Source organism: Pleurodeles waltl, chromosome 2_2 (genome assembly GCF_031143425.1).
Source record: "Pleurodeles waltl isolate 20211129_DDA chromosome 2_2, aPleWal1.hap1.20221129, whole genome shotgun sequence".
Lineage (NCBI taxonomy): Eukaryota > Metazoa > Chordata > Amphibia > Caudata > Salamandridae > Pleurodeles > Pleurodeles waltl.
The window spans coordinates 1102689180-1102705076 of record NC_090439.1 but is presented as its reverse complement, the minus strand read 5'-3'; the positions used below and the strand labels follow the sequence as shown (position 1 = coordinate 1102705076).

Below are 15897 nucleotides of genomic sequence, written 5' to 3'. Positions count from 1 at the left end.
TTGCAAGGCCTGTGTATGCATTTTCACTGCCAGTTCGACTTGGCATTTAAAAGTACTTGCCAAGCCTAAAACTCACCTTTTTCAACATATGTCACCCCTAAGGTAGGCCTTAAGTAACCCATATGGCAGGGTGCTGTGTAGACAAAAGGCAGGACATGTACTTGTGTAGTTTACATGTCCTGGTAGTGAGAAACTCCTAAATTCGTTTTACACTGCTGTGAGGCCTGCTCCTTTCATAGGTTAATATTAGGGCTACCCTCATAATCTGTTTGAGTGGTAGATTCTGATCTGAAAGGAGTAACAAGGTCATATTTAGTATGGCCAGAATGGTAATACAAAGTCCTGCTGACTGGTGAAGTTGGATTTAATATTACTATTTTAGAAATGCCATTTTTAGAAAGTGAGCATTTCACTGCACTTAAATTCTTCTGTGCCTTACAGTCCATGTCTGGCTAGGTTTAGTTGACGGCTCCCCTGTGCGTTCTCTCAGACAACCTCAAACACAGGATGCTCAGTCACACTTGCACACATCTGCATACTGAATGGGTCTTCCTGGGCTGGGGGGGTGGAGGGCCTGACACTTACATTTCAAAGGACAGTGGCCTGCCCTCACACAATGGACTGCCACTCTCCCTAATGGGACCCTGGCAGACAGGATGGAACTGAAAGGGGACCTTGTGCACTTCTAAGCCACTCTTTGAAGTCTCCCCCTCTTCAAAGGCACATTTGGGTATTTAAACAGGGTCTCCGACCTTACCAACTCAGACACTTCTGGACAAGAAACCTGCTGGGGAAGAAATTCCGAACCAGAACCTGCAACATGCCAAGATGAACTGCCTGGCTGCCCAAACGACTCACCTGGACTGCTTTTCTGAGAAGGACTGCTGCCTTGCTGCCCTCTGGCTCTGCTGAGAATTGTTCTCCAAGGGCTTGGATTGAGCTTGCCTCCTGTTTTCTGAAGTCTCAGCACCAAAAAGACTTAATCTCTGCAAAGAACTCCTTGTGCGGTGAAAATCAACACACAGCTTGCAAGAAACGACACAGCCTGCATTGCGGTAAAAAAAATCACTACACGCTGAACCAGATCAACGCAGCCTGGCTCCCTGAGGTAGAGATAGAAGTAACGCCAGCGTTGTAACTGGAACTTCGCATGGCCCACGGAATCGACGCATAGCTGAGCCGGAATGACGCAGCACGACCTCCTGCGAGGAATCGCCACAAGCGCCAGCTGTGCAGCAGAAATTTCCATGCATCGCCCACCGGATCGACGCAGTTCCTGTGACTTTGTCCTGCATACCCAGGATTTCCACGCATCATCCCCAGAAGATCCAAGCCTTTGCGCCGGAAAATTGACGCAAAGCCTGTCCTGCGTGAAAACTCAACGACTCATCGTCTGTGTGCACCGGAAAAATTGACGCACACCTCCCCGTTTTCCACACTTCTCCTCCTTTGTGGTCCCTTGTGGAGATTTTGAATGCAAAGCAGGTACTTTGTGCTTGCAAGAGACACTTGTTGCTTTTTAAAGACTAAAGACTCCTTTTATCATTTTCTAAGTGATATTTCAATGTGGACTTGTTGAATAATGATCGTTTTGACCTGCATCTAACCAGTTAAATATTCTATATTTTTCTAAACACTGTGGTGTATTTTTCTGGTGTTACACTGTGTTATTGCATGATTTATTGCACAAATACTTTACATATTGCCTTCTAAGTTAAGCCTGACTGCTCCGTGCCAAGCTACCAGAGCGTGGGCACAGGATAATATGGATTGTGTGACTTACCCTGACTAGAGAGTGGGTCCTTGCTTGGACGGGGTAACCTGACTGCCAACCAAAGACCTCCTTTTTAACACACCTGCTATGTCTTTGTCGATTCTTAGACATAGTGAGTGAACAGGGAAGTCATTTTTAGTGCATGGGCTGGACACTGGTCTCTACGAGTTCCCCATCTACATGATGGCTTTGGTGAAACTAAGGATTTTTGGTATCAAACATCTCATATTAATAAACCCTCACTGAGGCCAGTGATGGATTTAATAATGCAAACACCCAGAGGGCACCTTAGAGGTGCCCCCTGAAAACCTACCTTCTACCTCTATGGGGACTGACTAGTTTTAGCCAGGCTGCCACCACCAGACACGAGTCTCACCTCCTAGGGTGAAAGCCTTTGCTCTCAGGTGGTCAGTCACAAAGCCTGCTTTGGAAGAAGTGTTTACACACACCCCACCCAACAGGATAACCTGCATTCCAAGACAGGGGGCTTCAAAGAAGCTCACCGCACTTGATACGCAGATCAGGCTTCACTCACAGGAGAGAGTAACTTCTCCAGGGCCCATTTGACACCTGGACAGACTCGAAATTCGGGAAAGCGTGTCCACCCCTCATGTCAGTCTCATTTCTAAGGCGAGCTGCCTGATGTGGACACAACTTTAGAAATCTGACATTTTGGTGTTGGCAGATTTAGGAACTCTAGGACAGGGTAATGCCCACCTCCCACAGAAAGTGGTCATATGGGGGTGTAGTGACCTGGGTGAGTAGCCCATTGGTTACTACTCTACACTCCCCAAAATGCCCCTAAACTTAGTATTCAGGGGAGCACCTGGCACCAGGAAATCAGACTTCCTGCAGACGTATCCAGAAGGACGACACCCAAGACATGGTGGCTCTAATACTCAACAGGAGTGTCGGGCGGGGGAGGGTATAAAAGAAAGGAAAAAAAAAACAATTTCTGTCGGAGAGATGGTTCCGTCTCTCCTTTTGTCCTCTTCTCTTCCTCAACTCCCGGAAGCACAGAGTCTCCCAGACTCCCCCTAAGCCAAACACAACACTGCTGTCATCATAGTCGTGACAAGGAGTTGGAGCCTGTGCACTTTCTCCACCCGATTGTGCAATACAGCCGGGTGGAGAAGTGCGCTAGACCGTTTGACCAGCCCAACACGGCCGGCCAAATGGTCAGGCACACTTATGGCGCACTCCACTCCTCCTCTAGCCCAGCCCCGCCCTAACCTGGCTCCTAAGGAAAAATAAAATAACGTTGCATTATTTTTCCTTTTTCTTCACTCCACAAAAACATTGGTGCGACGTGCTTTCACGGAGGAGCCACTGCTGCACCCAAGACCCTCAAAAGCAAAGTCTGAGGAAGAAGCGCCTGACTTGCCCCCAGCTTGTCTGCTGTTCCCGTAGATTTGTGCCTAAGTCGACTCGTCCTGGGAGCTGCTTGCCTCCAAAAACCTGGGAGGCATGCCTGCCTTCAAGAAAGAGCTAGGAACTCCTGTGGAGCCGCGGAGCTGCTTCCACGCATCTTGAAGGCACCCCCAAGACAACTGTGAGGACTCTGGACCACAGAAAACCCGATACTGGAAAATACCACTGCACCTGTGCTGCCTAGCCAGAGTTGAAGTGGGCCAATAGTGCCAACATGGTCCCCCAGCCCTCCATAGACCAAGCCCATGTTGGACCCAAAACATCTCTACCCCCTGTTTTGATTTACACTTCAGACCGAGCTGAAAACAATCTCTGGAATGCACTTCTTAGTTTAAAGAAGACATTTATTATTATTACTTCACCACTAGGTTCCTGAGAGAAGAGATTAGTAGGTTGGAGGCACACGATTAAAAATAGTCACAGCAATGAAAGGAAAATATATCAAAGCGATTCTCAATTGCAATGTACACAGCAAATATATGTGATTATATTATAGCATAACTTCAAAGCAAAGAATAAAAGTCAAAATTCAGCACCGTAGTAAGGCCTATCGCTGCTCTTCATCTTTCTCATGCCTGCAAGTTGATATGATTTGTTCAACTGCAAGGGATTTTCCACCCCCACGGGACGTCAGGCAGCTGGCGCCCGCTCCTGACTGAAGTCTCGGAATTCCACGCTACTGAACAGTCATCTGTTTTATATCCTTTGAATGGAGTACTTTCCAGAAAGCCCCCCCCCCCCCCCCCCCCCCCCCCCCTTAGAGGAGAATTATAAAAAAAAAGTGCTGGCTACTGTAGATCAGAGTTGGGAGAAAAGAAAAACAAGCATCGGAGGGTGGCCAAGTCTCCACAGCTCGTTCCCCTTCCCAAGGCTGTGTAGAGGGGGGGAAAAAACAATATGTGCGCTCCCTTATCATGCTAGGTTTCGGTGAGAGAAAAACACAAGCTTAGTTTACCATGTGGAAAAACACAGCTCATCTGCAATGTCTCAACTGCAATGTCTAATGCCACGATAAAGTCAATAGGCAGCTAACCTGAATAGTCTAATGCCACGTTAAAGCCAATAGGCAGCTAAACTGAATACAACATGTAATGTGCTACTGGTGAACATTGAACAACTAATATGCGCAGTGGTGAAACAGTCAGTGGTCAAACACAATTAATGGCATAACATCTCCACCCTCTGACCAATGACTTTTGTTTACTTTTCTCTTATTTCAAAGAAAGAAAAAAAACATAAGCAAATCAGGTTTAAATGATAAAAGCAATCGCTGAACATATTGTTCTCATAACCTTTCAAATTAGATACACCTACAATGAAAAGACTGAAGCTTAAATACTCTGATTAGGATAATAACTGATTGAATAGTGTCTCTAAAATAGCAAGTTGATGTAGCATAAGTTCTACTCATGTAAAGGTACACAGTCCACCTGAAAGGTTTGCTGGAATGAAAGTGAAAGTTAAGTTAACACACGAAAACAGCCAGCCAACTGGCAACTTGTCATGTTTAATGTGACTGGCAGCAGTCACTAGATGACGACAAACCATATGATTTGATATATTTTTGCAATGTCTGTCCATTCGGTGTTCCCACATTAAATTTTGAGAAGTTGATGTTTTCTTTTCTAAGTGCAATTGAATGTATTTTCCCATGTCACAAGAATTACAAGACATTATAGTAACACATGTCACTGGGAGTAATGTTGTAGGTGATTATCTGAGTGAGATTATCCCACTTTTCATTGGTTGTTTCCTGGCAGTCCCTGCAATACTCATATGGACTGAAGTGGGTTTCAACATCATGTTCTTGCACGTCTTTGTCGCGATTAGTAGCATTGAAAATTTCTAATAAGATGTTTGTTGACGTTGATATGGCGATTAAACATGTTGACAAAACATCCACAGTGCTTCGCATGGCGCCCATGCAAAAATCGGATCTGTTGAGCACGGTCTGCGCCAAATGAATTCAAATGTTATCATTCAGATGCAGTAAAGGTGTTGCACGACGTGGTCGATCAATCAAGTTGAGATTGGGTGTGTTGGGTCCCTCCCGACCCCACACGCACATGCCCAAAAGGAGACCACACAGAACACTCGCGACACAAACAAGCTGTAGTATGACCTGTAAAAGAAACAAGTATGATCATTCTCGCAAATAACATTTATCAGCTGGAATATGTTCCCATTTTTCCTGTCCTGGTTTCATGATCAACAGAGCATTGTTGGGGCCCTTTGCTATGATTTTTGGAGTGCCATTTTGGGGTTCAACCCACACCTTAGCACTGAGATTTTTATCTGCTGCACCACAGCTTCCCTTTCCTTGCACTGTCAGAAGGGCTGGGGCAGACTCCTTCCTTACCAAACCTCCATTCACTGCACTTCTGACAAGTTGGGCCATTCTGTCTCCAATCTGTATGAATAAATCAGATTCTCTTCTAGTTATCAGAATAACTGTGATTTCTCCTTGGTAATCTGCATCAATCACTCCCCCTAAAACCTGAATACCTTGGAGGGCCAATCCAGATCTAGGAGCAATCAACCCAAAATTCTCTGGGGGAATCTGTACTCTAACACCTGTTTCACACAAAGCTATGTCTCGTGGTTTCAGTCTGTAAGCTTGTAAAGGATGTAGGTCAAGACCTGCAGCTTCGGGTGTGGCTCTGTAAGGGGCTAAGGCTCCAGGCTTTGTTTCCCAGTATGTGATGGTATTGGTGGCCACATGTGGTTGTATTTGCAAAGCTGGAGTTAACATTCGCATCAGGGGTGTTTCAGCATTTGTTAATGGTCTATTGTTCAGAATCTGGAGGGCTTCATTTAAATGCTCTCTCCAGTTTTTCAAAGTTCCATCAGATAATTTTCGCAGTTGTGCTTTCAGTAAGCCATTCATTCTCTCAATTAGTCCCGAGGCCTGTGGATAATAAGGAATATGATATATCTACTCAATATTGTGCTGAGAACAGTAATCTTGTACCAATTTGCCTTTGAAGTGTGATCCATTGTCACTCTGGATCTGGAGTGGTACTCCATAGTATAACATTAACAGATCCAGAGTTCTGATAGTATTGTGCTGAGTAGCACGTTTGCAAGGGACAGCAATCAAGTATCCAGAATAAGTGTCCACTACGGTGCAGGCGTATTGACACCCGCAACTAATCGGTAGTGGTCCAATATAATCAATTTGCCACATCTGTCCTGGTAACTTTCCTCTCCCCAACTGACCTTTAACTGTTTGTGGGACAGATCTCTGTTTTGTGTGCTGACAAATAGGGCATTGCAGAATTACAGTTTTTATCAAATCTAGGGGAATGTGCATCCCTCTAATCTCTGCCCACCTGTAAGTGGCTTTTTCTCCCAGATGTCCACATTTCTGGTGCGCCCACTTAGCCATCCCCACAAAGTCAAAATTCTGGGTTAACACTTCTGTCTTTGCACTTTTCTCTTTAACATCGGCAAGGGAATTGAACCAGCGTTCTAATGAGTCAATGGGACAATGAGCATCTATGACTATGCTCTGTTTTAACATTTCCTGCCACAACTCTTTGCTCCTCACCTCCTTTCAATTAATTAACAAGTTCTGTGCAAGCCATGTGGAAAACCAAACGGCTAATCCATTGGCAGTGAACCAAGAAACAGTGTAAAAAATGACACGTCTCCAGCAGCTCTTGCTTTAAAGTCTGACACACATTGTACAAGTCTGCATATTGGTTACTTTTTCCTTCTCCTGTGGTAGACAACAACTTTTCAGTAACTGGATTGTATAACACTGCTTTCCATTGTCTTTTAGTACTCACGCATTTCAATTAATCATTAGTCAAACAAGCACCCTTTTTATCCTCCGGGGACAAGAATTCAAATGGTGCACTCAATTTCACTAGTGACTCTTTTGCCTGTGGTACCTCCTGCACCCTCTCCTCATCCTGTAAAGGGACTTGTGACACATGTTCATGTAGGGCTGTAGTGCCTGTAGGTCCTACATGAGCCCTGTTTTGTATGATACTAGCCTCTTGTGCCTGTCCTATACTGTGAGATTTAGGTGAACTCATCACCCACTGCATGATTGGTAGTTCAGGTTTCAGAATTACATTATCATTAAATGTCATTTGCTCAGTATTCACTAGAGGCCAGTAATGAGTAAAAAAAAGTTTTTCAAAAGGAGTACAGCGCTCCACAAAGTCAGATAATTTTCTAATCCAAAACTCCAGGGGCACCCTTGTTTTCCCCTGTTTCTGCCACATACGCAAGGTGGCAAATTGTTCCTGATTTACATGTAACTCCGTGTTTCCCTCTAGCACTGCGCACAAATCTAAAGTCTGAATTATTTCATTTGCCTAATCAAAAGCACGCAGCTGCTTCTCACTCCATTCAAACTCATGTTTTTTCCTAGTTACTTTGTACCAAAGTGTTCAGATTTTACTCAGATGAGGGCTATACTGTTTCCAAAAATCAAACCAGCTCATGAAACTTGGTGTCTCTTGCGCAGTGCAAATAGTAAGAAACTCTAAAATCTTTTGTTTTACCTGTGGCAACATCTGTATTTTCTGGATTCCACTGAATTCCCAGAAACTGCACATTTTGCGACAGTATCTCTGCCTTGTCTGAATTCATTTTACACATCGTACTTTGCAAAAGCGGTCTGAATAGAACATCGTCAACGTTGTGCTCAGTGTAATCTTTTAAGGAATGTACTTTAACCCCTGCCAAAAACTGTGGGCGGCTCTGCGCACAGAGATCTACGCTCTGCTCATGAGACTCACACTGGCCCCCACCTTTTTAACCTCCTCATTACTGGAATGTAAAAAGCCAGATTCTCCTGCAACAACTTTGGAGATTTCAGTTTTATCAAGCAACAATTTGTTCTGGCTAATTTGCTCACGTAAATTCTTATTTTCATGTTCTAACTGCTTACATCTCTCATGCATTTTTCTGTAAGCAGACAAAAGTATCCAAACCCTTCTGTCAAGAACAAAAAGAACATCATTTCTTTCAAAAAGCACATTTTCTAAATATGAAGACACTTTTGTTTTATCCAAACACTCATCCCAAAACTCAAAGTCCTGATAAAACAAGGAAACCTGTTTCTCACAGGCACCATTAGGCAGTTTAACTTCACATGCATTTTCAAACTTGGTCTGCCATGCTTACTTTAAATCTCTAAAAAAACAAAACAATTACACTTTTAAATCGTGCACTTCCAATCTCCAATTCCACTCCCAGACTGCCGACTCGACAAAATATTTTGATTTACACTTCAGACCGAGCTGAAAACAATCTCTGGAATGCACTTCTTAGTTTAGAGAAGACATTTATTATTATTACTTCACCACAAGGTTCCTGAGAGAAGAGATTAGTAAGTTGGAGGCACACAATTAAAAATAGTCACAGCAATGAAAGGAAAATCTATCAAAGCGATTCTCAATTGCAATGTACACAGCAAATATGTGATTATATTATAGCATAACTTCAGAGCAAAGAATAAAAGTAAAAATTCATCAGCGTAGTAAGGCCTATCACTGCTCTTCATCTTTCTCATGCCTGTAAGTTGATGACTCCTGTTCACCTACGAGAAATACATTTTCCACCCCCACGGGACAACGTCAAGCAGCTGGCGCCAGCTCCTGACTGATGTCTCGGAATTCCATGCTACTGAACAAAGTCATCTGTTTTATAGCCTTTGAATGGAGAACGTTCTAGAAAGCCCTCTTCCCCCCCCCCCCTTTAGAGAAGAATTATAAAAAAAAGTGCTGGCTACTGTAGATCAGAGTTGGGAGAAAATAAAAACCAGCGTCGGAGGGTGGCCAAGTCTCCACAGCTCGTTCCCCTTCTCAAGGCTGAGTAGAGGGGGGAAAAAACATAATGTGCGCTCCCTTATCATGCTAGGGTTCGGTGAGAGAAAAACACAAGCTTAGTTTACCATGTGGAAAAACACAGCTCATCTGCAATATCTCAACTGCAATGTCTACTGCCACGATTAAGTCAATAGGCAGCTAACCTGAATAGTCTAATGCCACGTTAAAGCCAATAGGCAGCTAAACTGAATACAACATGTAATGTGCTACTGGTGAACATTGAACAACTAATATGCGCAGTGGTGAAACACAAAGTCAGTGGTCAAATACAATTAATGGCATAACACCCCCGCCCTCGCCCCCTTAAAGAGCACTGTGAGATTGCTAGAGCAAGCCCCTGTACCCTAATAAGGGAACCCCTGGAGTCTTTACACAATATATCTCCTTTAGATATATCATATAAAGAGCCAGCTTCCAACAATTACCTTCAGCTGTAGTTATTTATAAGGTACACAGTGCAACATTTGTATAGGAAATAAGTATGTTTTTTAAAATGTTTATTACTTTCTTATATTTAATGTGCAATAAAAATGATTTTGAAGCCATTGCACACAGAGCAGGGAGTTGCAGTTATTGACAAAAGGATGTCGGAGGACGTGGTAAAAAGTAAAATTAAATGTCAAAGCAGCAAATAATATGAAGGGCCTCACTACCCTTTAGAAAATACATCTATTTAATTATGGATATGAAATCAGTCTGCAGATGGGTTCCAGAACCTTTGAGAATCTACAGTTGTAAGTTTAAATGGAAGGTTAAAAACTTTACTCTGTTGTCATCCTTTGTACGTGCCCTTACGGAAACCCCAAAACCAGGCTTTTAATAGCATGCATTTAAGTGGGACATAAATGGCAGAGCTTTATGGCTGAACGTTATCTAACAGCTGTGCTTTTTTTTTTTTTTTTTTAACTTCCTCCTATATAGTTCCAAAAAACACACCATATAACAATTTGTGATTTGCAGCCCACGTGTTAAGGGTATGATAGCAATATTATCCCCACTCCCTGGTATGTATAAGCAGGCATGAGTAGGGCCCCCTGCTTTACCTTGGAACTGCCAGGCTCCACCCTGGTCAGCACCTGCCTGCGTGAGTTCCCCCCACATAATATTGCTTCCTGTTGTATGATAAATTCTAATCTTTCTTCCACATATCACTTTTTATATTGCACTACGTATGATGGCTCAGTCAATTAAATCCTTACTGTTGACTTAAGTCTACTGTGACTTACAGCTCACAGGCCGAGGTGGAAGGGCCTACACTGCCTTCTATCCTTATGACGTCAGTGCATAGAGTAATAAAAAAGGGATATTTTCAGTGATATGCAGTCTTTGTACCACTTATTTTTGGGCTGACTGATCTTTCGCCACCTGCACTGTAGCACTTAATTAAAGAGAGCTGCAGTTGGAGGTGGTGGAATGCCCATGGGCAGCGTGTGGAGGGGGTGGGTGCAATCACCGGCATCGAGTGTGCCAGTGTTTGCCCCTCAGTGAAATGTCCACAAATCATTTTCAGGGCCACTGGGTTATCTGGGAATAGTAGGCCAAAGTGTGGCAGGCTTGCCGAATCTGAATTTACGCTGCTAGAAAATGCACAAGTATATGGAAATTGCTGCAGAATCAAATCTTACAGTGGTCTTAGGTAAGATAAATGTCTGTTACACACATCAAATGTGTGATATAAAGCAGTCTATAAAAAAAGTAGTTATTAACATGTTTGTTTTACTTCGATGTCTTGATTTGTGCACCCACTCTTTGCTAAATGTGATCTACCTATTTCACTTTATGCTCCTGATGTATTGAGACACTGTTGCCTTTGACTCTGGATAGCTAAACCTATGTTTTGGGGTTAATATTGTGTTGTATCCATAGTCACCTCTTCCCTGTCATTCTTGTGGCTATCTCAGTGCCAGACATAACGTCACTCCCGGCGATATCATAGATGTCAAAGTTTTTACTTTATTGCTCAATCGCCAGCTAAATTTGGAAGCTGGTTCCAGTACTGTGTGGGGGACACTGCCTGATGCTCTCCCTATTTACAATAGAGATCCTGTTCTTCGTGTTCCCTTCATCAACTTCTACAAAACCATCTTACACCTTCTGCCTCCTCTGACGTTCGCCCTTTCCTTCTCCCTTGTGACACTGAAATGTGATGTGCGACTACAATTACCATGACAACAGTCTCTGCACGCCGTCATTTGTAAGCATTCAAATGTTTCCCCGTCTCACCTTTCATACAATAAAACACTTCGTAAAAGTCCCCATCTTCAACAGAATACACTACTGCAAGCTCTAAGCATTCCAGTGAGATCCTGTACAGGTTGTTCTCAAGGGCACTCGGGTAACTAAGGCCTTAACTTTCTCATCCCATTCACCCCATCACCTGTTACATACTCCCTCTTAATGTGCATCACACCCTTCCCCATACATCCGTAGCTCCTAACTCCAGGTTCTGGAGCCTCTGGACTACTCATTGGCCCTGGCACCTGAATCAGTTGACACAAAACATTCCTTCGTATCAGCAGTTAACTCATCAGCATGATCATACTGTACAGTTTCAGACTCCCAAACTCTAGTGAACAGAGTTCTTTAATCATTAACTGTAATATGACCAAAAAAGCGCAGCCCTCCATTGGTCTGTGCCACCATGTGCTGCTTGTGCTTCCTGCTGTTTCCAGGAACCCTGATGCAGTATTTGTGCTCCAAATACTCCATAAATACATACAAATGTAATGTGCTGGCTTACTGATATTTGCAATCATAGTTTATTTTCTTGGGTTGGACATTTTGAAACCCTTAGACTTTGCTACCAACATGACCTGATGTGTAATTAATGGTTGCCTGTGAGTTGCTTGTATGTTTTTTGCGTAGCAAACTAGTTGCCATAGCCTGTCTCCTGGAGGTTGACACTATAATCTGCAGAATATGGGGTTTCCCTGGGCAAGCGGATTCACCAGAGTTGTGAGAAATGGCTTTTGAGTTCTGACCCATGTAAGAGTGAACATTTTGGGAATTTGTGGGATTTTTCTTTGGTGGGCCTCTATAAGGGAGTGATGGGTGTGTAGAGCATCTAGGCCTTGCAAAATTGAACCTAATGTGTGAGTTCCAGTCAGTCTATGTGCAGAGTTCATCTCTCCTTGGTCCCATGTCTAGTATCATTGTTCTTGCTTGCTTTTCTAGCGTGTGTATTTCCACACCTCCATGACCTCGTCCATGGTGAATCCAACATTCCTTAATACCATAAATAACTTTCTTACTCTTCCTTAATCTCCCATTGTCCTGTTCTTATCTGTATTTTTGGTCCAACTAATCTTTCTTTCGCCCAATAGACCCTAGCAGAATGTACCCAGGGGATGGACCCAAATACCTGGAATGCCTACCACATTGTCAGTAACCGCGCCCGTGCAGTGTGCTATGCTGCTCGACAGCTGCACTTCAGACGTCGAACTGAGCTCACGGTCAACACGCTGGTGTCCACTGCTATGAACCAGCTGGAAGCAATGCAGCTACTTAAGGTATTTATTGGAAATTGTATGTTGTCCTCTTCTTTTTCTCTGAACGTTGTGCAAATTGACTAGGTTCATATTTTATTTGATGTGGCCTCATTTCTTGACACTGAATTGCGTGGGATAGTAACATGAGACACTTAGTAATTCCTTGCTTGATTGATGTCCCCGTTGATCATGCAGTAATAACAGTAGGCTATCGGAAATTAATTTATGGTTTTATAGACTGCTTAAACAATTGTAAGTGTTTCATCTCGCTGATTAAGTGAGGAACTTGGCTTCTTTTTTTCCACCCATGGTTTAGCACTTTACCATTATACCTATATTGTTAAGACGAGAACTATACCTTGGGAAATTTGCTTTACTGAAGGCACAAAAAGCCTCTGTGGCATACAACTGCCATGTGACGGGACTCTTGTGTCTTAATAGGAGGGCCAGCAGGAACTCAAGGAACTGACGTCGGAATCTCTAGAGAAGGTGGTGAGCAGCCAGGAGGATCTCCTATCTCAGCAAGAAAAGCTGCAGGATAGCCAGAAGAAGATGGAGACATCTATCAATGACAATTTAGATCAACTGGCTCAGGAGAAGGCCCTAATCGCCAGTGGCCACCAGCTCGTAGCCCAGCTTATCGAGGGAATCACCAAGAAAATGGGTGAGAGCAATTAAACTAATAGGTTATTTGTCATGTCACTGTAGTGTAGGACCAGCCCTGGTGGGACATTAGGAAATATGAACATTGACACTATCAAGGTAGTTATTGCAATGGGTGGTGTGCATTTGATTAAATCTGCACGCAGAGCATGTCTTTGCGTGAGGTGAAAGGAGATCTGGGAATGGTGATTGTAAGTAGAAGAGCAGCACACTGTCCTTCATTTGACTGCTTCCAAACTGGCAAATTGTGTTTAGTCCATGGCTGAAATGTATCTGGGACATTAGAGTCTAGTGTTGGTTGGCATGATCAGTATGTATGTGTGTGTGCGTGTGTCTACTTGTTAGGTAGAATGGAGAGTGGAATTAATGTCTGGATAATGGATGGAGCCAAATGAACACTTTGAATATAAAATGTGCTTATTTGACACTATAACTGTGCATGACGAAAGGGAGCAAGGATGATTCAAGAGGATATTGCCTACAATCACAAGGTGTGCGCCCAAAGGAAAGGTATGGATTGGTGTCATAGTGAAATGGGCATTTTAGTACTTTGGGAGGATTCATGTGTTTGGTGGAGGGATTGCCATGTTTGGCACATGAGGGCAATTAACATGTTCAAATATTAGAGGAATGGACATGCTTGTCATGCTATACATAGTAATGGTATTCTGGTATTTGGTTTATTTACTTGCTAGAGGCCTGCTATGGCTGTAGCCCTCACCTGTCTAGGCAGAATGTCAGGCGAGAACTGTATGAGGGGCAGTTTTCTAATATAGCTATAAAATCCCTGGCCCAGTGCGATGGACCCATAGATCTGTTCAGTCTGGCTGCCCACCGGTCTGGTTGAACAACGCAGTTCCAGGTGCAAGATAGTCTGTCTTTCATGCATAGCTCCTTGTTACCTGGCTGTTGAAGCCCTTTTCAGCATGTGTGTTCGTCTTCCCTTGTTGTGGTCACATGCGAGTTCTCTGGCAGTGCAAACAGATTTGCGAAGACTGCCCCGCCTCTTGGGTCATGTCACAGTTGCAGTATGGCAGACTGGGATCCGTGGTTGTCTTCTCCTGGGCAGTTGTGGACTCGGGTTTTCTGTAGCAGCAGAGGTGGTGTAGGTGCCACGCCATGCAACAGGTCCATGATGTAGGAAAGTACCCTCTTTCTGGCATGGTTACCCCCCACTTTCTGCCTGTTAGTATGTTTTGCCTGGTGCACTAGGATCCTGCTAACCAGGACCCACGTGACTATGCTTTCTCCCTTTAAACTTGGTTCCTTGGACTTCACACACCCCACATTTGGCATACTGGTGCCCCCATGTAAGTCCCTAGTATATGGTACGTAGGCACCCAGGGCATTGGGGCACCAGGGGTTCCCCATGGGCTGCAGCATGCATTATGCAACCCATGGAAGCCCGTGTAAAATGTGTCTGCAGACCTGCCATTGCAGGCTGCTTGAAACGGTTCATGCATCCCTTTCATTGCAGGTCACTGCACCAGGTCACTGTAAGTCACCCCTATGGTAGGCCCTCCTAGCCCAGAGGGCAGGGTGCAGGTACCTGTGTGTGAAGGCACTCCTGCATGAGCAGAGGTAACCCCATGAACTCCAGCTCCATTTCATGGACTTCGTGAGTGCAGGGATGCCATTTTATGCGTGTACTGGACATAGGTCACTACCTATGTCCAGCTACATAATGGTAACTCCAAACCTAGGCATGTTTGGTATAAAACATGTTGGAATCATACCCCAATACTTTTGCAAGTATTGGCAGTATGATTCCATGCACTTCTGGGGGGTCCTTAGAGGACCCTCAGCATTGTTCCTACCAGCCTTCTGAGGTTTTCCGGGCAGCCCAAGCTGCTGTCATCCCTCAGACAGGTTCCTGCCCTCCTGCTGCTTGATCAGCTCAAGCCCAGGAAGGCAGAACAAAGGATTTCCTTTGGGGGGTGGCCGGAGGGGTGGGTGTGCAACACCCTCTCATTTTGGAAGTAGGTGTTTTATGGCGTGGGAAGGGTACCCTCCCCAAGCCACTGGTAAGCTTTGAAGGGCACATTTGGTGCCCTCTGTGCTTAAACCAGTTTGCACCAGTTCAGGGACCTCTAGTTCCTGCTATGGCTTGAAATTAGACAATGGAAAGGGGAGTGACCGCTCCCCTGTCCATCACCACCCCAGGGCTGGTGCCCAGACCCCCTCCAGAGGGTCTCTTGATTCTGCCACCTTGAATTCAAGGTGGGCAGAGGCCTCTGGGAGCATCTGAGTGGCCAGGTCAGGCAGATGACGTCAGAGCCCCCTGCTAATAGGTGGTCACCTGGCTAGGTGACCAATCGTCTTTTCCAGGGCTATTTAGGGTCTCCCTCTTGGTTGGGTCCTCAGATTCGACAAGCAAGACTCCAGCAGGATTCCTCTGCATCGTTTACTTCAACTTCTAACCAACGGAACTGCAACTGGACCCTCCAGGAAACGACAATCTGCATCCACAACTCTGCTTGCAACATTGTTTCCACGGCTCCTTCCAGCTTCTGCAACATTTCCCTCGCTGTGTATCCTCTGAGGGCGGAAAGTCTTAAGTCTGCCGAAGAAGGAATCTCCCTTGGAGTGAAGGAGTCACTCCCCTGCATCCGCACGCAACGACGACCGGCTGCATGGATCTCCCCTCATCTTGAGCTGCGTAGATACTGCATCACAGGTGGTGTCCTGGAGTGGT

General features: G+C 44.6%; 1 protein-coding gene across 1 annotated transcript in view; it reads left to right on the top strand.

The window, feature by feature from the left end:
- The window catches only part of LOC138274708 (protein brambleberry-like), a 117812-nt gene that overhangs the window by 34792 nt on the left and 67123 nt on the right, over window positions 1–15897 (top strand). The window contains exons 4-5 of the mRNA XM_069219015.1: window positions 12375–12560; window positions 12981–13203. Of these exons, the coding sequence (XP_069075116.1) occupies window positions 12375–12560; window positions 12981–13203 (409 nt within the window). The remainder of the gene's footprint in view (window positions 1–12374; window positions 12561–12980; window positions 13204–15897) is intronic.